This window comes from Toxorhynchites rutilus, chromosome 3 (assembly GCF_029784135.1).
Source record: "Toxorhynchites rutilus septentrionalis strain SRP chromosome 3, ASM2978413v1, whole genome shotgun sequence".
Lineage (NCBI taxonomy): Eukaryota > Metazoa > Arthropoda > Insecta > Diptera > Culicidae > Toxorhynchites > Toxorhynchites rutilus.
The window spans coordinates 84,110,945-84,137,857 of record NC_073746.1 but is presented as its reverse complement, the minus strand read 5'-3'; the positions used below and the strand labels follow the sequence as shown (position 1 = coordinate 84,137,857).

At 37.3% G+C, this 26,913-nt stretch overlaps 1 protein-coding gene across 18 annotated transcripts in view; it reads right to left on the bottom strand.

Moving 5' to 3' along the window:
* Positions 1-26,913, bottom strand: part of LOC129780063 (phosphatidylinositol 4-phosphate 5-kinase type-1 alpha) — a 173,617-nt gene that overhangs the window by 140,642 nt on the left and 6,062 nt on the right. For all 18 annotated transcript variants that reach the window (XM_055787946.1, XM_055787951.1, XM_055787943.1 and 15 more), the window contains exon 2: positions 25,159-25,205. In XM_055787946.1, the coding sequence (XP_055643921.1) occupies positions 25,159-25,205 (47 nt within the window). The remainder of the gene's footprint in view (positions 1-25,158; positions 25,206-26,913) is intronic.

Genomic DNA, 26,913 nt, shown 5'->3' with positions numbered 1-26,913 from the left:
CATCGTTGATTATTGTAGCTATCCAAAAAAAAAAGTTAGGAACGATATTTTCAAGCGGTTGGCAATACACACATGAACGTGTAGGTTCGATGTGCGCTTTTCGTGGTCAAAACTTTTATGCCCGAGTGTAGATGTGCTCGGATACAACCTAGCCCATTTGCCTCGTCCTCGTCCTCGTCGTAAAAGTAAAGGTAGCACCAAGGTACGGGGTGAATTATGATGTGATGACATAATATCACCGCCAGAAGAGGAACGCAAGGCAAACCAACCAGTACCAAGCTTTCGGCAAGAGGGGAAAAAACGAAGCTTCTGCTGTAATGTCGTTTGTCTTTCTTGCTTATTCATGTGGCTATCCGCAAACTTATCATGTTGGTGAGTATGTTGAAATGTCGCGTATCCAGGTTTTCCTATTGCCATGTCAACATATATTTTCGTGGCGGCGCATGTTTGCTGATAAAAGATCGTCCCGTGTGTTGGCACGCGAAAGTTTTCCTGAAATATTCAGATGCGTTTACACAGGCACACATACACGCGCTGTCAAATATTTGGCAACAGTTGGACAAACTTGGACTTTTAATAGCGGCAAATAAAGCGATCCGTTGATAACGTTAGTGGGGGTCTAGAAAAACCCATCCGGGAGAAATTCTTTGTATGTCTGAACTATAAATTGGCTTGATAATTGAACAAAAAGGGATCATTGGCCGTGTTGTGCAAATTTACAACAGCTTCTCGAGAAATGTGGTGCCATAAATCGAGTCTGGCCATATATTTCAATCTAATGGAATAATAACAATTTGAACTTAACGTGTGCCTAACAAAATCCGCTGTAAGAATGAAAAAGAGCGAAATTGCACAAAGGAGACACAGAAGAAAGCGAATTCAGTTTAATTCTGACGAAAAATAATAAATACTGCGCATCCATAGAAAACCACTCGAGTGTGTTTGGGTGGTTCGATTCAACGTAATATGATGACAACTCTGTTGAATATAAATTCGTCCATGAACCACCGTTGTTTCGGAGGGAAATTTGTTCGTCAGCTCAAACAAAAACCGCTAGACGTCGTCACAGTTGGCTGAACCGACAGAAGGGGGTGAAAGAACTTCCAACAGCCAACATCGAGAACACTGAGAATCACAGGGCTCGTGCGGAGTAAACATGCAGTAAATTTAATTGCTTTCTTCGTGCTCTACCGGTTGTTCTCTGGTACTAGAAGCGCAAAAAAAACGGAACCAGGTGGTGGAATTCCGTTCATTTTTGGCACAGTTAAACGATACGAATTATGTTACGCCACAAAATCAGTGGCTTACTACAGAATGAAACAGGTCAATTTAGCTGGTTCCACATACCCATACCTGTGTTATCTTCTACTTTGAAGTATATTCTCATATAAAATGAATCATCGTATTTTTTTAGTTCTGCTTATAGAAAGCCACACTTTTCGAATTATCGTGATAGCAGTACACGAACACTAAAGGCAAAACTGTTGATCAGTTCGTGTTCGACTTCGTGGAGCACCTGTTGTCTCCCTATCTGGAAATTTAGAAAGCAATACATCACACAAAATGCTCACCTTGGGGTCGAAACTCGTTTGTCTTTTGACACAATATGCCATAATGAGAAATCGTGCTTCGGAAGTCCGCGAAGTCCGTTGTTTAGAATAAATTAAATAGAATCGAGGTTGCGTGTAACTTAGTACGCTCAGAATAAATCAAACTAGATCGGAAGTTAGAGAAATGATACCGTTATATACCGTTCATGGATTTGATAAATTAAAGTACAACTTTCAGAACATCATTGAGCAATCTATTAGCTGACCCGCTCTCGATTTGATTGGAACATTCAGCTATGTTGACGGCTTATACGACCAATTTCAGTTGCGGCTATTTTGTATAACGTAACTAGCTGAGTCGGCAAACTTCGTCCCGCCGAAAATTTGTTTTTTATTATCAATACCTTCAAATATTCACGTTTTCTTAGTAGCTTACTAGCGCAAGCTCACGAGTCCAATTACAGAAATGTTCATTGATTGATCTATTAATCGACCCCGTTGAATTTACTTTCATTAGAAAATTCCTAGTACTTCTACCAAAACTCATCATTATAATATCAGATTATTTTCAGACACAATTCTCGTTCATGATTTTTCAACCACTTGCAAATAACATGTTTCTCCGTTACATGGAATAAATGTTTGATACAGAAGATATGATTAAATAAAGACAGACCCCTCCCCTCTCCAACACTTAGAGACGGGGAGGAGTACCTATTCACCATAGAAACGTTTCGTGCCCCGTAATATCTTCACATGCCAAATTTGGCTCCATTTGCTTGATTTTTCGAGTTGCGCAGAAATTTGTGTTTCATTGGTATGGACACCTTTAGAGAGGGGGGGGGGGGGGGGTGGAGTGTCTAACCACCATAGAAACATTTATTGCACCCTAAAACCTCCATATGACTAATTTGGTTTCTTTGCTTGATTAATTCTCGAGTAATGCAGAAATTTGTGTTTCATTCGTATGGCAGACCGACACCCCCCTCTCCTCCTAAGAGTGGGGGGAGGAGTATCTAACCACCATGGAATCATTTATTGCACCTTCACATGCCAAATTTCGTTTCATTTGCTTGATTAATTCTCGAGTAATGAAGCAATTTGTGTTTCATTTGTATGGAAGCACAAGTATCTAACCACCATAGAAACATTTATTGCACCCTAAAACCTCCAGATGCCTGATATGGTTGCATTTGCTTGATTAGTTCTCGAGTAATGTAGAAATTCGTGTTTCATTTGTATGGCAATCTCTTGTCTAATAGGAAAGTGGTCCTTCGCAAAGTTGTTGTTTAAAACATTCGGAAACAAAAACAAAATTTTGGGTTAATTATTATTAACTATTCATTTAAATAATCTAAATTCAAAATGAGAAATACTGATCTAATCTCTTACAAGCTTCAGTATGGGTTTCGGCGTGACAGCAGCACTATAGCTGCCATCACTGAGCTTGTGGATGAGTTGATAGATGAAATCGATCACAAATTGATAGTTGGTGCACTTTTTGTTGACCTCAAAAAGGCCTTCGATACAATCGACTATAACATATTATTGAAAAAATGGAATATCTATGGATTCCGAGGAATAGCTAGCGACCTCGTATATAGCTATCTCACCGGTAGACAGCAAGATGTTGCGGTGAACAATACTAAAAGTACCCAATAAACATTGGTGTACCACAGGACAGCAAAATTGGACCTCTGTTGTTTCTGTTGTACAACAATGATATCGGTAATCTGCCATTGATAGGAACTGCTAGATTGTTCACTGACGATACAGCATTGTTTTATCCATGCTCTGACTCTAGATTCGTCGTATCAAATATAGAAAATTAGCCGACTGTTCTTTGTAGGTATTTTCAAGATAATCTGTTGTCACTAAATTTGTCAAAAACAAAATACAACCCAAAATTATTTGAATAAGCACTAGTTATATCATAATTTTTTTGTAATAAATTAAATTTTTATGCACCAACCTTTGAGAGAGGCGAGTTTAAAAAACTACATTATTATAGACGAATTTCATGCCAATTCGACTGGCCGTTGGCAGCACCATCATGAAAAATATAATAGAATATAAGATTAGCAGAGCACATTAATTGCGATAACTTATACATAAAAATGTTACAAATTAAACATTAATAGTATTTTTTCAAAGAAAAACATGAAAAAGTTGTTCGAAAAACTCTTTCATGTAAATGTGCCCCTCGTTCGATGTATGGAAAACTTTTTGGAAATTTTAAGGGCTATTTATATCTATTTCCTTCAGAATTTTAAAAGCATATGTTTTCGAGAAAAATTTCATTGAAAAAAAATATTTTTTTCAAAATATTTTTTTTCAATGAAATTTTTTTCCAAAAATTTTTTTGATAATTTTTAATAAACATATGCTTTTAAAATTCTGAAAAAAATGACATAAATAGCCCATAGAATTTCCAACAAGTTTTCTATACATCGGACGATGGGCACATTTACATGGGAAAAGTTTTTTCGAGCAACAACTTTTTCATGTTTTTCTTTGAAAAAATGCTATTAATTCGTAACACTTTTTTGTATAAATTATCGCATTTTGAATGCTCTGCTCACTTTTCTCTATTTGGAAACATGTCGAGAACATGTCAAACGTGAGAATTCACACACAAAAATGTTACGAGCAAAACATTATTTTTTTCAGGAGTCTTCATACAAAAATGGCTTATGTTCCAAAAACTATAAAAAAAAAGTTTATATTTTAACAAGATGTCGAATACACTATATCGCTATCTTGACTTTAAACAATAATAGGATAGGTTGTATTTTTTTCAAAGAAAACATGAAAAAGTTGTTGTTCGAAAAACTTTTTCCCTGTAAAAGTGCCCATCTTCCGATGTATGGACGACTTGTTGGAAATTGTAAAGGCTATTCATATGTATATTTTTAGGAATTAAAAAAAAAATGTTTTTGAGAAAAATTAATTTTAATTTTTTAAATAACTTTTTTGTCAGCGAAATTTTTTTCCAACAATTTTTTGGTAATATTTGGCGAAAATTTGAAAAATTTCCTACATTTCATCCTTTGACAAGAATTTTGTAGGTGTCATAATTTTTAAGTTATAAATGTTTGTTGGCTTTTTCCAAAAAGTAGTCTAATTGTTTTTCAAATATTTCAAGTATGCAAAGTAGCTTAGATGACCCATGTCTTTACACCCACAACGTTTCACTTCTATCTGAGATGGTGCGGTCAACTCCTAAGACGAGTTGGCATGAAATTCGTCTATACCTCCAAGCAAAAAAAAAATCGATTTTTCACTTTTTTTCTAATGATGAAAAACGTACTATTTTGAATTTTTATAGTAAAAGCCGTATGCTATCTTGAAAAACAATGAGTTGAACTATAATACTCTAAGAAAAACGGGAATTGTAGCGGTATGTGGACACTGGAAATGGGCATATTCCTTAGGGTGACCACTATGCTTCCTCTTCCCCTATAAAGGGTGTGTCACATCAAATTGCATCACAGAAAAAATGCTGTGGAAATTCGCCCAGTAGACCGATCCTTTTAAAAATTTTAGACAGTAAAATAAAAACTATTAAACAACTTTTGGCATTTTCTTTTTATTCACACTTCGAGCCCAAGCCCGTATGCTCGCACCTTCCTCTTTACCCCGTCCATAAGGTTCTGTACAACGTCAGGTTGTAGTTTTTTTTGAACATAAATCCATTTTCTCTTGAAGTCCGCCTCCGATTTGACAACTTTTGGGCTCTTCCGGAGGGCCTGCTTCATAATCGCCCAATATTTCTCTATTGGGCGAAGCTCCGGCGCGTTGGGCGGGTTCATTTCCTTTGGCACGAAGGTGACCCCGTTGGCTTCGTACCACTCCAACACGTCCTTTGAATAGTGGCACGAAGCGAGATCCAGCCAGAAGATGGTCGGGTCCTCGTGCTGCTTCAATAGTGGTAGTAAACGCTTCTGTAGGCACTCCTTAAGGTAAACCTGCCCGTTTACCGTGCCGGTCATCACGAGGGGGGCGCTCTGCTTTCCACAAGAGCAGATCGCTTGCCACACCATGTACTTTTTAGCAAACTTGGATAGTTTCTGCTTGCGAATCTCCTCCGGAACGCTGAATTTGTCCTCTGCGGAGAAGAACAACAGGCCCGGCAGCTGACGAAAGTCCGCTTTGACGTAGGATTCGTCGTCCATTACCAGGCAATGCGGCTTCGTCAGCATTTCGGTGTACAGCTTCCGGGCTCGCGTCTTTCCCACCATGTTTTGCCTTTCGTTTGCAGCTTATTGGCGACATCCCGGACCGAACTTCTCGGATCACGTCTAAACTGCTTAACTACGCGCTTGTGATCTTTTTCACTGACGGAGCATCCATTTTTGCCGTTCTTCACCTTCCGGTCGATGGTTAGGTTCTCGAAGTATCGTTTTAGTACTCTGCTGACCGTGGATTGGACGATTCCCAGCATCTTACCGATGTCCCGATGTGACAACTCCGGATTCTCGAAATGAGTGCACAGGATTAATTCACGACGCTCTTTTTCGTTCGACGACATTTTTCCAAATTTACGAAAAATTGACAGTGAAGCATGGCCAACGTGATCTATACACTCTTATCTGATTATAAGCGAAAGCTGAAGATATAATTCCTAAAAATCAAATTTCTACAGCGTTTTTTCCGTGATGCAATTTGATGTGACACACCCTTTAGGAGGAGTTCTGCAATCATTTTGCTCCGTTGACAATTGATTTCAAATTAACGTAAATCGTAATGTTTCATCAAACTGCTACATATTATGCAGAGCTCATGACGGTTGGGGAAAACTTCCCAATACGATATTCATAAATATGGAAAGCGTAATTTATTCCACTTCGAAGCGATTTGCTATCGCTTGTAAACTGCGAAAGACATGGTTGCCTGAATATCTCCAATGCAAATTAGACTAATCAAAGAAACAACTGCAAGGCGCATACAATATTCTCACGTAGCCTGTCGTAACACATCTTCAGCTCGTCTTCCTCCACCGGGTTCGTGTGCTTCTACACACGATCAATCAATGGAACAGTTGTGAATGACAACCCGAGCCGTATCCCATCTCCGATGTGTGCTTTATGTCGCGCCTGATTTTCAAATAATTGGGATTCGATTCGTGTAACATGCATTGCTTTAGCATAAATTAAAACTGCGTACCGTGAGCGGGTGAAAAAGAGAGAAACGTGAGCGGTTATTCAGCTTGCGGACGCTTCAAATATTCGCCCCGCTAATTATCGAGATTTTTCCAGTATTACTTCCGGATGTGTGTGTGTGTGTCTAATAAATATATTTATTGTAGTCGTTTCAAATCACATCGTTTACCCGGCAGCGGGAGCAGAACAGCGGGTTACTAAAATGGTAATTTTGTACCTTTTTTTTGACGAAAGCGGAAGGAGGGAAAAGTCTACAAATTCTGTTGCCGGTAATTAATATTGTTTTAAATACCCCGAAACGTGGGTGGGCGGAGTCGATTACGACCATCAGTGTTTTCCTGTTACACAAATTCAAATATTCAAAAGTTGGATGAACAAAGTGCGGCTGACGACCGGAATTCACTTGGCTCATGTGTGTTTTGTAATCTAACCTTGTGTAGCTTCACCGGCATAGCATTCCCATAAATTACAAAATTTGTATAGGGCTATATCGCAGAAGATTTGAGCAAGATCTGAGGCTTTGTCAGTTTACAGATTCTCAATACAAAAAAAAATGTAGGAAAACGCAGTTCTGTGGGGAGCGATTGTTTTTGCTGATCAGACGACGACGAATGAGGAAAGTAATTTATTAGCCGGTCATAATTCTTGCAAATGAATCACATCGGTCGTTCGGCAGGAACCCGGCTGTTGGATGCAACCGGTGAAATTTGCGCGCTGTGTTCCATTGAGCGTTGCAAAATATTTGTACACAGAATAATTTGTGCGGTATTTATGCAAAATATTTCCTCCGCTGTTGTTGGTCATGGAAAATAATTTCAAGTGAGGAGAGACGCGCTCCTCTGTTATCTGGTTCCTTTTTGAGCTTGTTTTTCATCTAACAACTGCTGTATAAATATTCTTTCTCATGCGTTCGTGGTTCGTTGACCTGTTTTGATACAACATTTTCGTTCACTATCAACCGTCAGGTGCTCCGATGATAATGAAATATTTGAATGGAATAATGGAACAAATATCGTCGGTAGGGAAAACTCTAAATAACGCTTATCGGCAGTTCGCATTCTTCTCGTCGGGTTAAACTAGTACATTTACTCGGTGGTGATAAGAGATTTGCTGCTTGTTGGAAAGACACACTTCTCAGCTCCGGTGTTATCAGGATTGAACGCAATAACAACAAAAATGAGGAAGAAACATAAGAACAAACAACACGACCGCCTATGAAAGGGTTAGTGTACATCGCGAGGGGTCCCATTAGTGTATGTTTACATTTTCTCGAGTGTAATGTTTCTATATATTACTATAATTAACAAATGTAATTAAATGAGAGAGAGAAAACACTCCGTCTCGTGTCACTTCACGAACAACGATTAAACACACACACAAACAGAAACGGTTGGAAATGTCTTGTACGATGAAAATCTTATTTTTCCGGATAATCACATAGCTAAATTGCCCAAATGGATGACTTCATGTGTACAATTACGATAGCAGTCACGTTGTTCACATTCCGAAGCTACGCGGAATGCATTTAAAAGCAATGAGCTTTAATGGGAGGTTATTTTCCACGACGAACAGTTTGGTTTCAATTTAATTGATACAAAGTGATCCTTGTGCTGCATAGTTTATAGATCGTTCTCGTTGAGGTTTGTATACCAGGTGTACAAATATGAAACCAGAATTTGTCCCATGTCCCATCTATGCAAATAGGTCTGGTGAGTAAACCATATGTGAAAGAACTTCCCCTCCAAATGACCCAATCATTTTCTTGACCGATTTTGCAGTGTGTTATGGAGCATTGTCATGCAACAAAATCACTTTGTGTTGCCTTTTTTGTGCTCTGGTCGTTTTTCACCAAAAGCGCGTTTTAAATTGATCATTTGTTGTCGGTAGTATCTATAGTCGATAATTTAGTATTTACAGTTTTGCCAGGTTTGACCGTACAACCGATGGAACCAGGACTTATCCAAGATCTTTGACACTTATGATTCTCGAAATATATTCATTTTCCATCACCAGTCACAATCCGTGATTTCCTGTTTTTCTGCCGTCTTTTCCTCAGTTAACGTAGAACCCATTTTCTGGATCTTTGTCATGGCCATATGGAAATGGATTATTGAGTCACATTCGATTTTTCCGTAGGTTATCGTTGCGTTTGAGTGTCATCTTCGTGTCAAGTGCTCGCAGTTCTCTGTCCTCGAACTTTTTGGATGTTTTCCACACCCTTCCTCCATTTTAACAACGTCAACATTTTTACGTAGGACTTTCAGTAATGGTGCCAAATTCGAAAACAGGTCGAGATTTTATGATATAACGCAACTGATCAATTTTGATGATTTGTACACCAAACGAATCGCAAATTCTCTAAGATTTGTTTGTTATTCTATGCATTTTGATTCGCTAATCGGTAAACTGTTGAATCAACGAATATTGGAAGCATTCCTGTTCGGGAATAGAATTAAAACTCCGATTCTTTTTAGCGTAATGCTTAAAGCTAGAAATTCCATGTTTCAATAATTATTACACGTTTAACAAGTCTATCGTACAACGAACTCACAGCTTCGGTACGGCTTTCTAGCCTTATTACTCCTCGAACAGATATCAACTTCCTTTTGAGATCCTAATAATGGATTTAATTTCAATAAAATTCTGATAACTGATAGGAATAGGAGACTTACTTCTAAATTAAATTGAACTATACTTTGTAAGAATAACTCAATTGTGCGTGCGTTTACTCTTGGGATTGCTATGGAAACATGGTTTAATCTTTAGGAATGGTCATACACAATTGTAATAAGTTTTTATCTGTAGTCGACAGCTATAATGTAGTGTTAATTACTTCAGAAAATGTTTTACACTAATATAACTCAAAATTGAATGCAATAAAACCCAGTGTTTGGATTTCGATCAAAATCAAATGATACACAATGTGTCATGCAAGTAACCTCTCACGAACATATAACTAAATATGAGAGGATCATTCAGATACTTGTATGAATGACAGTAATCACTTATATAACATTACATGATTAAACCAAGAGAGAACCGAAGACTGTTGTTTGCATATTCGAGCTGTAGCAAACATCGCAAACCATTTTCGAAGCCTGCATACAAGTTTGAACCGCATATATCGTCCCGCTCTACTATAGCGAAACCCACTGCACAGACAAGTGTAAAGCAATAAATGATGCAAGAAAAATTACGTCATCATTCGGTCACCATTTGCGGAGAGCAACGGATGTGAAAAAAGAGCAGTGTTGCTAGTAAAACTATGCGGTCTATATGAATATACATATTTCAAGGGATAGCGGCGTTAAAAAAGAAAAATATTATCTGTCTACCCTTCCCATAGCCTCTATCGAGCTAAATAATCATATAGTTTGCACTCTCTGAGACTTAAAAATTAGGATCTGCTATATTAGCTGAATATGAATCATTCGCTTTGCGTAGTCCGTACGACCCTGCTGTTCCATGATGCTTGGAGAGGTCGATATGCATATGTTATAGGCAAAGAAGAAAATAAACTTTCCGAAAGCGTGTATGATAGTGCTGTTTGCGTATCGGTGTATCATGAAGTGCGAACCGATGCAATGTTGTCTCGTTCTCTTTTGTGTCGTGATTTGCAACACGTAACAACAAGAGGATGCCGCTGGGGGAAATGATTTGTGTATGATCATATTTGAACGAACGAAAGCGATTTTTTCAGTGAATGGATCATTTGGCAAACACTGATAAAACCAATTAACCTTTTATCCTCATATAACAAAAAAATATTTTTTTACGTCAAGTATTCAACCAATCTCGTTTGCTTAATCTTGTGTCAGTTCCCTTCTCTAGCCAGTGATTGACACTGATAACGGCAAGGTTGCTAAATGTGGGGCTAAAATATCAACACATTCCCATTTTCCTACACATTTATTCCATTTGTGTGCTCTCCAATCCGTGCTGTGAATAAGGTTCCACTTATGTATCGGTGAGTCACAATATTCATATACCACTGCGAATCAAATGCAGCGTTCGTTTTACGGGCAATGTGAAGAGAGGAAATACAGCAATGTAAGCTCCGCCTGTTTTCAACTGAGTATCAATTACCCATTAGCGATTTCAAATAACGGTCGCAATCCAACGACCTGGCAAACAACATTCCTTCCTGATGATGAGAAAGTTTTGCACGATACATAGGAAGAATAGAAAGACGGAAGAAAAAGCAAACAGTGGTGTATGCGAGCATCGAATAGACTTTCATGTCCTCTGGAGAGAATGGTTCTGTATGCCAGGGGCGACGCGTGACCATGTGAGCTACCGGTTCAATCAACATTTTCAACATTAGAACAACAGTATTCTGATCTGACCATTTTTATTTCTTAAATAGACAAACGCTGAAAAGTGGCAATGTTTGTGTGTTTTATATCGTTTTCAACGGCCTCATTCAGAAGAAAACTTTGAACCTCAAATGTAATTTTTAAGTGAAGCGGCCCATTAGTAGTAGTGATCGCTTCATACATAGCTGAATGCGTTTGCCTTGTCACACTTGAAAATGCAAAGTGTTTAAATGACGACGGGTTCAGATGAATGGTTTGAACTCGGTCTGCATTACTGTTTATACCGTAGTATTGTGTTGCGTGCGGGTTGTGTGGTGTAGTCAAGTGTAGCTATCAGCTTACATTCTTCACGGTGGAGAAGTTTCACCTAAAAAGAGTATTCGAGATAATATGGAAAGTACAAATAAATAACCTTCGATAATTTCTCATTCATGCTAAATGTGAAATAATACACATTTTTTCCGAGATTGTCTACCTATCCTATGAACAGTTTGAGCAGACGAGACGCCACTACTGTATGCATGGGTGTGTCATACAATGTTTTTTTTTGCGTTGCGTGGCTAAGAAATGTGCACCAAAGGTGCTAGGGGAACGAATATATAATCGTCTGTGATCGAACGTGTCACTGGCAAAAAAGACTGCTGCGATATAGTTCGCTATGAATATTGCATTGCTGCATTGTTAGAAGGGAACAAAATTTGAACATATTATCAGCCTCCTCGAGTGAATTACTCTCGCGAAGTCAAAAGTGAGTAATCGAGTCACCTTCAACTGTTGCTAAAAACCATTCATCGACCCTTTTCATGCTCCCCAAACCTTCTACAAAAGAGTCATTTGAATCATTTCGATACATTGTAAAAAAATATCAGAAAACAACAAAAGGTGAATTGATTTCCATAACGTCTTTGCAATAAAAAGCTTGTGTGAATTCAGGAGTAAATTTAAGCATTTTTTCGGATTAGAAGTGGGGACCAAGTTTAGTGCATGTGGTGAAGGTGTTTTCCAGTAGTGAGAAGTGTTCTTTGGTGGAAAAATAAAAACTTGTTCCACAACGGTTACTGTCACCACCGCCACCGCCATCTCACTCTCGATTCGGTTCGGATTTTCTTGCTCACTCTAGACAGCGAGCAATGAACATGTTAGTGCTGAGATGAATTTGTCGATACCTTTAAAATAATTATGTGCAGTCCGCGACCCTTGTTATCTTCGCTCCAATTGTGTGGCGCGTACCGACCTGGAATGGAATACCGTGAGATTTTTCGGACTAAGAGCTTAAAAAATATCACTCTAACGAGGAACTAACACGATTGTTTCAGCGATCTTTCAGTGTCTAAATCGTGACTGAAGTCTCGTTCCAACTTTCTGATGCTGTCCAGTTGTTCTTTTACCTAGGCTATCAATCTAAAGGGCGTTCCACATCAAATCGCATAAAGGAAAAAAAAACGATGTAGAAAATTACCCATCGGGTATTTTCTCTTAAAAATTTAAGTGAAAGTAGTTTAGAGTGTATTGTTTACACTGTATTTATATCGCTGTGAGTTTTTCGAAAATTGGAGAAGTAGGCGCCATCCAGACTCGCGCAGTCAACGTTGAGTCGTGTGATTAAGCGTTACTACGAAACTCTGAGCATCGAACGGAAGGAGAAATGCGGTCAGAATGAATGTTCTATAAGTGAGCAGGATCACAAGCTTGTCGTGAAAGCGTTTAAGCGGAATCCCAATGCTCCACTCAGGGATGTGGCCTAAAAGATGAATCTGTCCAAGTCTTTCGTTCAGAGAGCCAAGGACCGGGAGGGACTGTTCTTCACCGCCCAGCACAAGTTCGATGTTCCGGAGGAAGTGAGGAAGCAGAAACTTCCAAAGTTTGCCAAGAAATTCATGATTTGTTCATGTTGAATACTTCATGGGGCAAACGGAGTGCGCCAGCCGTGACTACCGGGACTGTAAATAGGCAGATCTACCTCAAGAAGTGTCAACAGAATCGTCTTATTCCTCTGTTGAAGCAACAGTAGAGCCCTATGATCTTCTGGTCGAATGTAACTTCGTGCCACTATTCAAAGGATGTCCTGGAGTGGTACGAAGCCAACGGGGTCACTTTCGTACCCAAGAACCACCGGAACTAAAGCCCATCGAAAAATACTGAGCTATTATGAAGCAGGCACTACGGAAGCATCCCGAGGAAGTCCAATCTGAGGAAGACACGAAGAAAAAGAAGGTTTCCGTACAGCAGAAGCTACAGCCAGATGTTGTACACAACCTTATGAGTGAAGTTAAGCGTAAGGTGCGAGCATACGGTTTTGGTACAGAGTAACTTTCTACAGCATTTTTTCCGCGATACCGGGCGGTGGTGAGTGAGCGGGTCCGTCGAAAAATAAACCGACCGATCCGGAAGACCGTAGCTGACCTGGATGTGTCGATCGGGACTACTCACACCATCATGACAAAGGATCTGGCATACAAGTCGTACAAGAAACGCGAGATTCACATGGTAACTAAGACTACAATGAAGAACGAAGGCTGGACAGAGCCAAACTGATACTTTCGCGGCACGCAGGTCAGAAGTTCGTGTTTTCTGATGAGAAACTCTTTGCCTTGCAACAGCTGCACAATGTCCAAAATGATTGGCTATGGGCGCCGATGTTGATCAGTGCGCCACGCGGTGATTGTTTGGGGGCCGTATCCAGGCATGGGAAGCATCCACTTGTGTTTATCTGGAAAAACGTGAAAATCAAGACCGAGGTTCTTGAAGGGGTTGTGGACCCGACACTCCGGAATCTATACGGGAAGAATCATTACGTCTTTCAACAGGAGGGCGAACCGGCTCACACGGCGAATATCGTCCAATCGTGGTGTCGGGAGAATTTGACTGATTGTCTCGATAAGACTTTGTGCCATCCCAGCACTCCGGGCCTCAATCCCCTGGACTTTTAACGTACAAGCTGACCAAGCAGAGCAAACATAAAGTGAGCACAATGGACCAATTTAAGGAGCTCATTTCCAAGGTCTGGAACGAGATACCGATGGACCAGGTGCGTGCCGTGTGCGATTCTTTGGGAAGCTCGTCTCAAGCTCGTCTTACAGCTTATAGGCCGTATGAATAAAAACAAAAATCACCTTTACTCTACTTCATACGAGCAGTCGAGCAGTGAGATTAAGTTTTTACTACTACTTTGGTATGAATAAAAGAAACAACAAAGTATTTACTTTTCGAAAATGGATGTTTAGCTGATTTCGTATGAATAAAACAGCATTCATCAAGTATTTACTTTGTAATTATCAAGTATGCTCATGAGCATACTTTGGATCTGAAAACACTTTCATTCGCTTTGATGTCATATCCGATTTAGGTTTAATACTGCTATCTTGCGCTTGAAGTTAAACAAGTTAACGATCCGCATTGATGGCATTGAGCTTCGTTTACTAGTTTAGGGGAACGTAAAAAAATTGATTGATTTTCAGGCGGAATGAACACGTTTTTAAAATTTAAATTATGAATGAAAAATAACCTTTCCGTACCAATTTGGCATTCTGTTTAAATAAAAAACACTTTTGTTTGCAGGTGGTGAAAAAATCTTGTACGAAAATTGTTTTTGAAGACAACTTTATATTATAATGAAAAGTTTCAGTGATAATGTTGGAAATGTATAAACAAAGGGTTAAATAAAAGTCGAAAAAAATGTTTTAAGTCATTAAATAACATGATGTGAACATTTTCATTCAAATTTTAACATTTGAAAACTGGCTTCGTGTCTTCTAATATGATAGGTATTACACTAACGAGATAGGGACCCAAACTATGGTCCCTAATTGAAAGTCGCCACCAGACGTCGACACTATTCCTTTTTCAACGCGATTTCACGCTTTGTTAAAAAAAAACGTTTTGAAACGAAACCTAAACAATCAGTTGACAGATGTTTGACAAAGTAAAAACTATGTTCGAATTCGAAAATGAAATTTGTAAAGTAAACTTTTATTCATACGGATTTTTTTGCAAAGAAAAAAGAAAAAAATGATTTTTCGAACCATCGAATATTTATGAAAAATCATAACTCAAAAACGAAAAACGTCTCTCTGATTTGGATAAATTGTTCAAAACTAATGAAAAGAAAGTTTTATTTTCATTTTGAATTTATTACATTACATACAACAAAATAAATCATAAAAAAAGTTTTCTCATAATAAATTGTATGATGTTTGTACATGGTTTTGTTGTACTTTGTTTTTCTTAAATTTTCAGTAAATTTCATCCTTGACGCTTCTCCTTGAGCCGATATAAGCTCTTTGCTTTCAAAATATAATCCATCATTGTGGAAGAACTTTGTTCTGTTGGAATTGTGAAGCGAGAATATTCACTCAACACACGCTGATGAATGTGGAATTATCTTCTTCTTCTTCTACTACTACTTTTTGCTTTAAGGGGGTTTAAACTTTTCAGTTCATTCGCCTCTATGGATTATCAAAAAGCGTCCCAAAAACATCCTTAGCAGGAATGGAGAAGTTAGGTGACATATGGTTCAACATTTTTATAAATCAAGGTACATATCTTCATGACTCAACAATAACAAAAAAAAAAACAAAGTTTATTAGTAAGAAGGTAGGCAGAGAAAATGTAATTGATGTAAATAATTTAACATTTAAATTCGAACTTGGAAAAATATCTTTAAATTCTCTATCTTGCAGAAATTCTGTAATTCTGTATCTGAAATTTGGCGAAAAATCTGTAAAATATATATGGCAATCCTGAGAATGACTAATATCTTAGTAGAAAATATTATTGCTGTACATTTTAAAAACTCAACAAGACGATGAGTGTGCACAAGGTGAAAATATAAAAGTACAAAAAGTATAAGATGAAAAATTCGGCAAGTAAAAAAACGTGTACAGGTTCGTGCAAGAGCGTACGAGTTCTTCAGGTATGTTTAACATTTCACTGTATTTTAAACATATACGCGATTCAACACGAAATCGCGTCATCATCAAATTCATGTCCAAACAGGCTCTCAATATTTTACTGTATAACAAGCTTGCCCTTAAATTGCAAGTTCATCTGCGTTCTGAAATACGTTGGAGCTTGAATGATAATGTACTAAACTTCAAATTTAATTCAAGAGATTACAAGGTATTTACATAGCTAAATGAAGTGAACTAGAATAAATTGATTGAAAAATAATTTACAAAATGCTAAGTCACCTATGTGCATGGCGCAACAACAGTTTTTTTTAAAATTATTTCAGGAAACCTGAGATGTGTCGCGAAGAGGGAAAAATTTTATTTAATTTTATTATAGACCAACAGATTTTCTCTCCAGCTGGACGAGTCTACATCACCCAGCAATGAAGCTTTGTTGTTAGGGTATGTTCGATGTATTAAAGAAGAAAATATGTGCAAAGAAATGATTTTTGCTACATATATGAAGACTCTGGAGATACTCAGGAGAAACGATCGGTTTTTTTTACCGAAAAAGCTATTCCATGGGAGATCATTGAGACGGACGGATGACGTTGGTCGTCATCGTGGTGTTACACCTCACTCAAAGTTACAACTGCGTAACGGACTGGTCATAGACCGCGTGATTCACAGACAGCATTTAGTAGCAAAAAATCTGAGCCCTAGATCGTATCAGTCTTTATTATATGCTATGAGTGCTATCAAAAACCTTCGAAGCAATTCATTGGACACTCGATTATTTGCTCAGCTATATGAGAAAAACGACGAAATCTTTACTCGGTTACTTCTACACGCTGGAGTTCGCTGACCACCAAGAGCCTCTTGCATAGCAGAATTTTCAGCTTTTTTGAATTTGTGTTTCAGCTGCAGGGTTCAACTTGATTGAAACAATATCAGTAATAACAGCCCTTCTGACAAAACTTAAAAAAATAATTAAGTAGAAGATTCACAGTTTCTTTTTTTTCAAAATTATCACAAAAACTTCAAGACCGTGTCATATTATCACTTGGATGCATTACACAAGGATTTTACTAAAATGTTTTAAGATCTTCAAAATTTTATAATTCCTCAATGGATAATAAATCAGCACTATATAACATCCATGGTGTTAATGCAAGAAAAGTTGGTACAACCAAGGTTGTCATGTGTTTTAGTTATAATGAAACATTGAAAAGTAGTATCCTGCGATGTGAGACATTGCTGAAAAATATCTTCTCGTTTTTCCATTATCATACTTTGTCGAAAAAGGCTTCATCATGGTTACAAATAACGCGAAACCGAAGGAACCCTTTGAAAATCAACGAACGCGAAGATTTAAGGCTTTAACCAATATTGAACCGTATGTTGATATTTTGGTAGTTGTTGATAGATTGGTTTGCGATTTGAATGTTTTTATAGTTTGTGAGTAATTTGTATTAATAATTATTTATCAAACTCTGTATTTACTATTTTTTCTCTATTTATTTTGTTGAATATGATGAGAAAATATTTTTTTTCTGTATTATAGTGACTTTCAACATCTTTGGCTGTTTGTCACATTACATCCATTTTTTGGAAGGTTGTCGGGAGTATGAATTGAACTTGTGACCTTTTGCGTGAGAGGTACGGATGTTACCACTACGGTAGACCGCCTCCGTGAAAAAAATAATGTAAAGTTTATTCATATACCACCTGCAATGCTTTCAAATTATTCAGTAAGAAAAAAAACTAAAGAAAAAATTTGGCTATAGGGGTCTAAGGAATGACTTAATTTTGGAAAAGGGGTCTCTTGCCCAAAACAGTTTGAGAACCCCTGATCTAGGATATCATGTACCCAGGGTTGCCAACTATTTTTTTGAAAAATCAGGGAGAATGGAAAAAAAATCAGGGAAAATCAGGATAGCTCATATTGGGTTGTCCGGGACCGAGTCAGTCGGATTGTTTCAAATGACCCGTTTTCATCACCCGCCAAAATTTGCTTTAAAAAAAATCGACGCATAGATGAAACGCACAAGTCGTAACCATTTACGTAACCATGTTTCAACTGATGCAAATGAACGGAGATTTTAAACATATGTAGTGAACCTGCTAATTCATTTGTCGTGTCTCACAGATCATTCTCGCAACTTCTTGCTTTACAAACAATTTGATATATATTCTTCAAGAAATAAAACACATTTTAATAATAATTACAGTTTAATAAAAAAAAAGATTAATCGATTGTTATACTTGGATGCTGCGGAAATGTGATGTCGGAAATGTAACCGTCGTTTTTATTTAACTGTGACGGATTTCACGCCAACTAGTTGGCAGCACCATATCAGATTGCAGTGAAACGTTTTGGGTGTGAAGATATTGGTCTTTTAAGCAAATTTGCATACTTGAAATATTTCAAAAATAATTGGACCACTTTTTGAAAAGGGCCAAAGTTTTTTTTAATTTTTTTTCAAAAATTTCTATAAGCCTATTAATTTTGATCAAAGAAGAAATTTTAGGAAATTGTTCAAATTTTCATAAAAAAATATTTAAAAATTTATTGTTTTTAATTTACACTAATTTTTTTTTTCGAAAACTCAAATGCAATTTTCTCAAAAACGTATTTTTTTAAATTTCTCAAAAAAAAATGTGTGAATAGCCCGTACAATTATCAACAAGTCGTCCAAACATCCAAAGATGGGCACTTTTACAGGAAAAAAGTTTTTCTAACAGCAACTTTTTCATGTTAAAAAAAAACACAACGAATCCTAATTTTGTTTGAAGTCAAGATATCGATATAATGTGTTCGACAAAGTTTTAGATAATTTTAAAATATGAACTTTTGTCGAAGACTTCAGCTTTCTATCTTTTATAATTTCTTGAATATACGGCATTGTTGCCTGATGACTATTGAAAAACTAATGTTTCTAGCTAATGGAAATGTCAAGTGAAACCTTAGTAGTAGCTTTTCAAAGGAATAAAAAGTTAGAAAAACTCTTTTCCTATAGAAGTGCCCTTCTTTCGATGTTTAGATGAATTGTTGGTTAAAATATGAGCTGATTTTTTTTATAATTAAAAAAAACTTTTTCGAGAAAAATGAATTTTATTTTTTTAATACTTTTCTCCAGCGTAATTTAAAAAAAAGTTATTTTTAATGAAAATTTCAGCAATTTCCTATATTTCTTTGGCCACTATATTTGGTCTTTGGGCACAATTTTAAAGTTTTTTGATTATTTTTTTTTTGTAACAGTTTAAGGAAGAAAATTTGGCCCTTTTCAAAAAGTCACCTAGATTTAACAAGAAGATTTCAAGTATGGAAAGATGCTTTAATGGCCAATGTTTTTACACCCACAAAATTTCATTGCAATCTGAGATGGTGTTTCCAACCATTTCCTCATTATTCAAAACACACTTTCGGTGAATATCATAACTAGAAAATTTATTCAACATCATATAAAAACTATACATATAATGCTATAGAATAACTATACATATTATTTTCTGGCTTTTCCCAACAATGTGAAAATTCGTGGAGTTTCCTTCGATTTCGAATATCTTAAAGCAGCTATTTGTTCATCATTAATAGGTACAAAACAATGAAATTTCTGGGTTCCTGAAATTGTCTTTGCGTTGTTAAATATTTTTTCGAGTTTCTCCGACATTTTTTTATATTCTTAGTCGTTATGTAACTGAAATTTAGTTTAGTTATTCCTTTATCTGTTTGTTGTTCTGCCCATTCGTAAAGCTCTCGTGGAGTTTTAATAGTATTTCTGTATTCTTGAGCAAGACTTGCTCTCTTTGCCATTCGTTTAAGTGTTCCACCAATAGCATCACAAGGCCCTTTCCCATGCGATGCCGCGAAAAAATGCCATACAGCTTCTAAATTATACTCTGATTTAAGCCTACACAGACTGGCAATTTTTTGTTTGTTTTTATAATGACTAGCTGCTCCATCTGACATAAATGTCATTTTTGTAAAATCAGTAAACTGTTTCATAAATCCTATTAATCTTGAAATGAACAACTGAACTGCTTTTGAATCGTGGGCTAGTACCTCTGATATAATAATGAAACTAATATTTTTTAATTTTGTACTACTTCTGTAGTATACTTCAAACGGGTGAATTGTTGCTTGCGAATTATTCCGGTGATAACCCTGAGCAGCGTTTTGGATTATAAATGAATAGTTTTCTGAAAAGTCGCAAATTGCAAGTAATTCACCATGCTTTAAAGATTCTTTTTTGTTTCTTAGAAAGGCTTAGACTGTTCTTTACAAATAAAATCATGAGTGATCAACATATCAATTTTATCAACAAAATATGAAACAAACTCATCTACCGGCTTCATAATGTTTTCTAAATAACAACGATCAGTTGTCAACCATTGTTGAAAAACAATGTGTTCTATCTCGTTTTCCTCTAATAGCATTTCAAGTTCCTCTTTTACTTCTTCCTTTAATGCACATTCCTTACAAGCACGAAAAAAACATTCTATCGTTCTTACAGATGTATTACAAAGCAATTTCTTAGTAATTTCTTCTTGGGACTTCTTAAACTTTTAGACATTAATTTCACATTGTCATGGATTGTGCATACACACACATTATGAATTCCTGTACTATCGAGTAGCCTACAATGTTTCGGTCTTAGCATGATAAACGAGGTGAAACCGATGTTCAAATTTTGATTCCGTTTCTCGAAAATCATAAATGCCTCTTTAAGAGACATAATCAAAAGACGCTTTTGAACTCTTTCTTTTTGGCCATTTTTGAGTTCAGAAACGTAGTCATTCATTCCTGGTATAGGTCTGCTTATATCATCACTGTCGTAGAAATTTGTTACAAAGGCTTTTTCGGGTTCGCTGATTCCATGGCCACTTCTGGTCTTGGTGGTACAAAGGATTCCCTGCTCATAAACTAATTTTTGCATTTGTTTAACCATGTATTCCGGTGCATCAAGCTCTCCTACGATCTTGGTTATAGGCCAAGATTTGGGTAATACTGATAATATTTTTATCTGCTCGCTTCTGTCGTTAGCAGATGATTTAAACTTTTCTTTCAATTGCATAACAATCTCGTCAAAATCATCTGATTTGTTTTTGTCCACTGGATCCAGTGCGAACAGATGTTACCGCACTGCTTGCGCAATTTCTTCCGATTTTTTAATACGGTAGTCTAAGCTCCTCATATTTCTCATTGAAATTTGTGAAATTTTCAACATTTGAACGATGCTGTTAAATGCTTCCACAATAACCGTACATCTATCTTATAATTGACGTTTGAATTTTTGAATTTGCTACCTATGCGAACATCCCCAATTCATAAACAAAAATGAAATGTGCTTGCATCACACTGATCAACTAGATATTGTTTTTACCTTCTATATCTTGAACCACTAGTTTTCCACTTGTTGAAGGCTGCGTAGGGTCGACGAATGAGAATATTCTTTTGTTCATTTCCAACTGCTGTGATTCTCTCGGTGGACATCTATTGTGAACCACAAAAGCACGACATGATTCACAAATCCGAATATTTTCATCCAGATGGTGATTATATCCCATAGTATATATATTTTTAATCAATTCCGGCGTTAAGAAACGTAGCTTGTTTCTATTACACTTTGAATTCGAAATACCAGCACGACAATAGAGCGTATTAAACTTATTCATTTCGACAGAACTGTGAGGAACCAGTATCTAGCTAGCTTCACTAGGTTGAACAGTGCCCAATACTAGCACATGAAATATTATCGTCGTCAGCAGCTACTTGAATGAAGTGTGCATGCACGGTGTTACAGTCACCCCCAATTATAAAAAATATGGGGTGCTATCAAAAAATTTGAAAAAAATTATATTTTTTCAGGAGTCCTCAGGGAAAATGCCATATATTCAAGAAATTATTAATGATAGAAAGTTAAAGTCTTCGACAAAAGTTCATATTTTAATATCATCTAAAACTTTGTCGAACATACTACATCGATATCGTGAGTTCAAACAAAATTAGGATTCGTTGTTTTTTTTTCAAAAAAAACATGGAAAAGTTGTTGTGAGAAAAACTTTTTTCCTGTAAAAGTGCTCATCTTCGGATGTATGGACGACTTGTTGATAATTGTACGGGCCATTCACACAAATTTTTTTGAGAATTTAAAAAAAAATACGTTTTTGTAAAAATTGAATTTTAGTTTTTGGAAAAAAAAAAATTTATTGTAAATTAAAAACAATAAATTTTTAAATATTTTTTTATGAAAATTTAAACGATTTTCTATAATTTCTTCTTTGACCAAAATATTGCAAGTGTTATAGTTTTTAAGATATAAATTTTTGATAAAAAAATTAAAAAAAACTTTGGCCCTTTTTAAAAAGTAGTCTAATTATTTTTGGAATATTTCAAGTATGCAATGTTGCTTGAATGACGAATATCTTTACACCCAAAACGTTTCACTGCAATCTGAAATGGTGCTGCCAATGACCGGTTGAGTTGGCGTGAAATCCGTCCTGTACTTAATTTTGGTCGCTAATATTCCTTTCATCGTTTCCGCTCCTATTCTGTTTCTAATCTTCGTTTTTTTGAGATTAAATTGCGAGAACCTTCGGGCATACGATTCTTATAGATTATATTTCTTTCACGTTAACTTCAAAATTTATGAAATGTCGACACTGAACCTTCGAAAATGCGAACAGATAGAGTATAATCGAAAGAAAGAGTAAGCATTATATAAGCGCGGACCCAAAAGCTTATTAATGTAGACTATTATGACAGTTCTCATACAGAACCAGCCAAACTCCCACTATATTTATGTGGATTTTTTTCTGATTTAGCAAAAAGTAAAAAATCAGGAAAAATCCGGATCATTTTATAAAAATCAGGGAAAATTGAGTGTTTGTCAGGATATCAGGGAGCGTGCCAAAAAGTCTGGGAAATCCTGAAAAATCAGGAAGGTTGGCATCTCTGCATGTATTCCTTGATGCATTAATAGATCGGTAGCTACAGCGAGATGGCAGAAGAAGGAAAGGCAGACTTGGTTGAAGATTCATAGTGGAGGTTGCATTTCTTGGAGAAAATAAAAAGTAAAAAACCTTGACTCTGAATTTAATCCAAGCAGTTCTTCAAAATTATGATGAGTTCATAATCTTACAGCGAATGAGAAATATGTATGAATAAACTTGCCAGAACCTCGAGGCTCGTCGTGTGGAACTATTGCATGCATCCTAGATCCACACGAATATTTAGGATACGGATGTTGGCTGTCGTTTTGTTGAAAATAAAATTTAAATAAACCGGTACAAAACATTAAATAACTTGAAAAGTCGAAAGTAGTCCCGTACAACGGTTGTATATTAATATTGGACTCCCGGCCCCGTCAGGCTAACGCCACATGTGCCTTAATAAAAAAATTATTTTGGAAAAAAAAAAAAAAAAAAAACGGTTGTATATTACATCTCGTTCTGCCACAATAGCAATAATGTGCTTCCTGTCTGGTTGGAACCATTCTGGTGAGAATCGGCGGTATCGCTCAGATATTGAACGAGGAAAACGCCTATTTCATGTAGTTTTTTTTTTTGAAACTGACCGTTTGAATTAAGATTTTGTCGATTTTTATTGCGGTTACGAATTAGTTTCTTCAACGCTGTTCCTCTGCCCGATCTTTGGGAGAGCTACATTTTTTTTCCACCGCAGTTTGTATTCGCGGTTCCACCAGTAATTGTAATTGTTACTGTTGCCTTCATCCGCAAAGTACGATAACCTTCTGCCGAGAGTCAGCTGTGTGTGAGGTTTTGTGGCATTCTGTGCGCTCTTTCTTCATCCTGCGCTCCTCTGCTCTCTGCTGTATGCTCATGACGGCGGAGAGCAACGTGAATGGATCTAATATTTATGAATCAACAACAAACACACAAACCGAACGCGCGCGCATACACCGGTGGATATGTAGGTACTTTCCTGCTTAGAGAATGGAACACTACGCACCGCAGCGCATGGCGGTTTTTTGCTGTGGTTTAGCGCAGACAATAAGCAGAAAAAAAATCTCTTGTGTGGCTGACAGGTTGTCAGTCAAAACGGATACAACTATTCCTCTGTCTACCGCTGACTATTAACACCTTGCTATGCGCAGGGTTTGATTCACCAGAAAACCCGTTCTGCTGCGGTTTGTATGAATTTTTCAGTATTGTTCACGAGGGCAATGGGATGGAAAGCAAATCGACGAACGAAAAACGGGAAGAGATTGGTGTAGAAAAAGTGATTTTCTGTGGAACCCAGGCAGAATTGAGTTTGTTTCCCGGTTTGTCTATACTGTCACATGAACAGATGTTTTTCAAAAATCAAATCAATAGCTCTATTGATTTCTTTTCTCGCAAAACTTTTGGCTTCATGGTTCAAAAATAGTATTTTTCATGCTTCGCTGATTGAAAATTCAGATCAAACCACAGTTCTTCTAAATAGGTATTTGCAGACCATATTTACCATCGTGGAACGGGTTCTGTTCTGCACACATAATATCGTTGCGAATAAAGTGACGGCAAGTGAAGGGGCATGTCAAAATCATCCCCAGAGTTGTTGCATATTACATGGAATGTATACTTGGTGTTATTTTCAAATTAATTTAGCTCATAATAGCATCAACGTCCATACAAATACTAATATCGTAACTTGAAAGAATCTGAAAAAGGTCAAAAGATTTGACTGAAGACCTTTGTTTTTTTTTTAATAGTTCTCACACACAATATTTAATCAATCATAATCAATTATCACGACATACAGTTCGAAGAGTTTAAATTTTACGATTATTTTCCATTCATCACTCATTATTAGCACGTCCAAAATCGTGCGCAATTGAAACGCATCCTTCACTTTGCACAGATAAGAGCCACCACCTTCGAACCTAACAGCCGAACATTATCCAAATCGATGTGTAACAAATAGAAAACCGAAAGGTGACGAATCATTTAAGGCTTCCAGTAACGTGATGCAATCATAGAACGATGACAGCAGCACGTGCTCAACCGTTCTTCTTCTTTCCTTTTTTTCATTTTTTGCTGCCTTACTAACGGACACTGTCCAATGATAATCGGTTCCTAACCATAGCCTCCCCCCCCCATTTACGACTATCGACGTAGTCGTTGTCATCGTTCATGTTCGAATAGTCCCCCGAAGACAGAGAGAGAGCGGAAGGTACACATCTTGGCACCAGTAATTATAGGTTGTTAAATGAGAGGCAGAAGCATTACAACTTACACCATCCGGTAGGATTTGTTTGCCGGAGCTGTCCTTGATGAATTTTCCTGCAAAATAAAGAAATGAGAATCATAAGTTACAGTTATACAGAAAATTATTGTTCGTATCACAAGTTGTTTACACCCTTCCTCAAGCACAATGGAGAAGTCTTTATAAAAAATTGAATTGCAAATATGAGCGACACTCTGTATCCTTTCTGAAACCTAGCATAGATTGTAGTACATATAAGAAGAATGCTCTTCTTTCACACATTTTCCCCCCCACTTGTTGCAGAGCTCGCTGTCAATCGTTTCGTGAAGGACGGCATCGAAGACGTTGGATCGGTTACAAGACCGGAGAAATTGAGCAACAATGTTATCCATTTCCGCATTTATGAAGAATACAGATACCAGCCGGTAAAAACTGCAGGTAACGATTGTGACAATTTCCGGTTGTTGCCTCAGTGAATAATTGACATTGAGCGCCGAAGTATTGACGATCATGCATTGACCTTCGTCAATGAATAATCGTCTACTACTAATCATCCGAATCAGACGAATCGGAAGACAATAAACGGTGATAAATGGATAAACATTGATTTATTTATTCGCGTTATTTAGGGCTGAGTAACCTTTATAAATATCGTCGTGTAGAACTACTTTGAATACTTAACGAAATTCACTCTGACATACACTAGACCAGGGTTTCTCAAAGTGGTCGATATCGACCCCCTGGGGTCGAATTCGGTTTCCCAGGGGTCGACACAAACAAAAATTGATTCTGGGGGCCGACTAGGTCTGAAAATCTACCCCTGTAAAATAACAAAATTTCTTATTTGAAATCTTTAAGATTCTGCATAAATTGTGTTACGTGGATCACCCTGTTATAGGAAAGATTAATATTTTAGTAGAAAGTATTATTGCTGTATACGAAGAGCGTGCGCGAGATGAAAAGGAAAAAGTACTCTCGCTTCCTTATTGGCAAAAAACTCGGATAGCCAATTTTCACTGGCCTCTTTTGTGGCTAACTTCTGACTACCTAGCTATACGGCGGATGCAAAAGAACCTCCCATCCAAGCTCCCGGAGCTTCTGGCGCGTCACCAAAGAAGTGTGTGGCCTGGCGTTGTCCTGATGGAAGACAATGCGGCCTCTGTTTATCAAAGATGGCCTCTTCTTCATGAGTGCTACCTTCAAGCGGTCCAGTTGTTGGCAGTACAGGTGCGAATTGAGCGTTTGGCCATAGGGAAGCAGCTCATAATAGATTATTCCTTGACAATCCCACCAAACACACAGCAGAACCTTCCTGGCCGTTAAAGAGGGCTTGGCCACCGTCTGAGCCGCTTCAGCGGGCTTCGACCACGACCGTTTGCGCTTCACGTTGTCGTAAGTGACCCACTTTTCATCGCCAGTCACCATCCGCTTTAGAAACGGGTCGATTTTGTTGCGATTCAGCAGCGATTCACATGCGTCGATACGGTCAAAGATGTTTTTTGCGTCAACGTGTGTGGCACCCATACATCGAGCTTCTTTGTGAATCCAAGCTTCTTCAAATGGTTAATAACGGTTTGATGACTTATCCCCAGCTCTTGGCCGATGCTACGGCTGCTACTATGCCGGTCTTTTTCGGCTAATTCAGCGATATTGTCGCAATTTTCGACGACAGGCCTTCCGGAGCGTGGCGCATCTTCGACGACCTCTACACCAGAACGAAAACTTTGAAACCATCGTTGTGCGGTGGAAATGGAAACTGTATCGGGTCCATGAACTGCACAAATT